At 51.7% G+C, this 302-nt stretch overlaps 1 protein-coding gene across 1 annotated transcript in view; it reads right to left on the bottom strand.

The window, feature by feature from the left end:
* SF3B3 (splicing factor 3b subunit 3) overlaps nucleotides 1-302 on the bottom strand; it is a gene marked incomplete at its 3' end in the record, with an annotated part of 20,815 nt that overhangs the window by 1,590 nt on the left and 18,923 nt on the right. The window contains exon 21 of the mRNA XM_018575372.1: nucleotides 28-240. Within this exon, the coding sequence (XP_018430874.1) occupies nucleotides 28-240 (213 nt within the window). The remainder of the gene's footprint in view (nucleotides 1-27; nucleotides 241-302) is intronic.

Consider the following 302-nt stretch of genomic DNA (forward strand, 5'->3'; position numbering starts at 1 on the left):
GTTATTCGTCGGTAGTCTTCCACTCACCACACAGATATTCCCAAACTTGTCCGCCCCGGCGACGGTTTCGTAGTCCAGCAGGGAGCAGGTGGTCATCCAGCGGGGGTGCGTGTCGTCGGCGAATATGATCAGCTGGTTCTCGTTCCGCTTGTACCGGACCCAGAACAAGCTCTCCTGGACGTCGCACACGATGACCCGATGGCCGATGGTTTGGATGCCCACAATGAAGTTTGGAACGTGCTAAAATAAAATAGCAAAAACAAAGTATATAAAAAAAAAAAATCACTGTGCGCAGAGGCGGG

Source organism: Nanorana parkeri, unplaced genomic scaffold, assembly GCF_000935625.1.
Source record: "Nanorana parkeri isolate BGI_ZX_2015 unplaced genomic scaffold, ASM93562v1 scaffold3845, whole genome shotgun sequence".
Taxonomy (NCBI): domain Eukaryota; kingdom Metazoa; phylum Chordata; class Amphibia; order Anura; family Dicroglossidae; genus Nanorana; species Nanorana parkeri.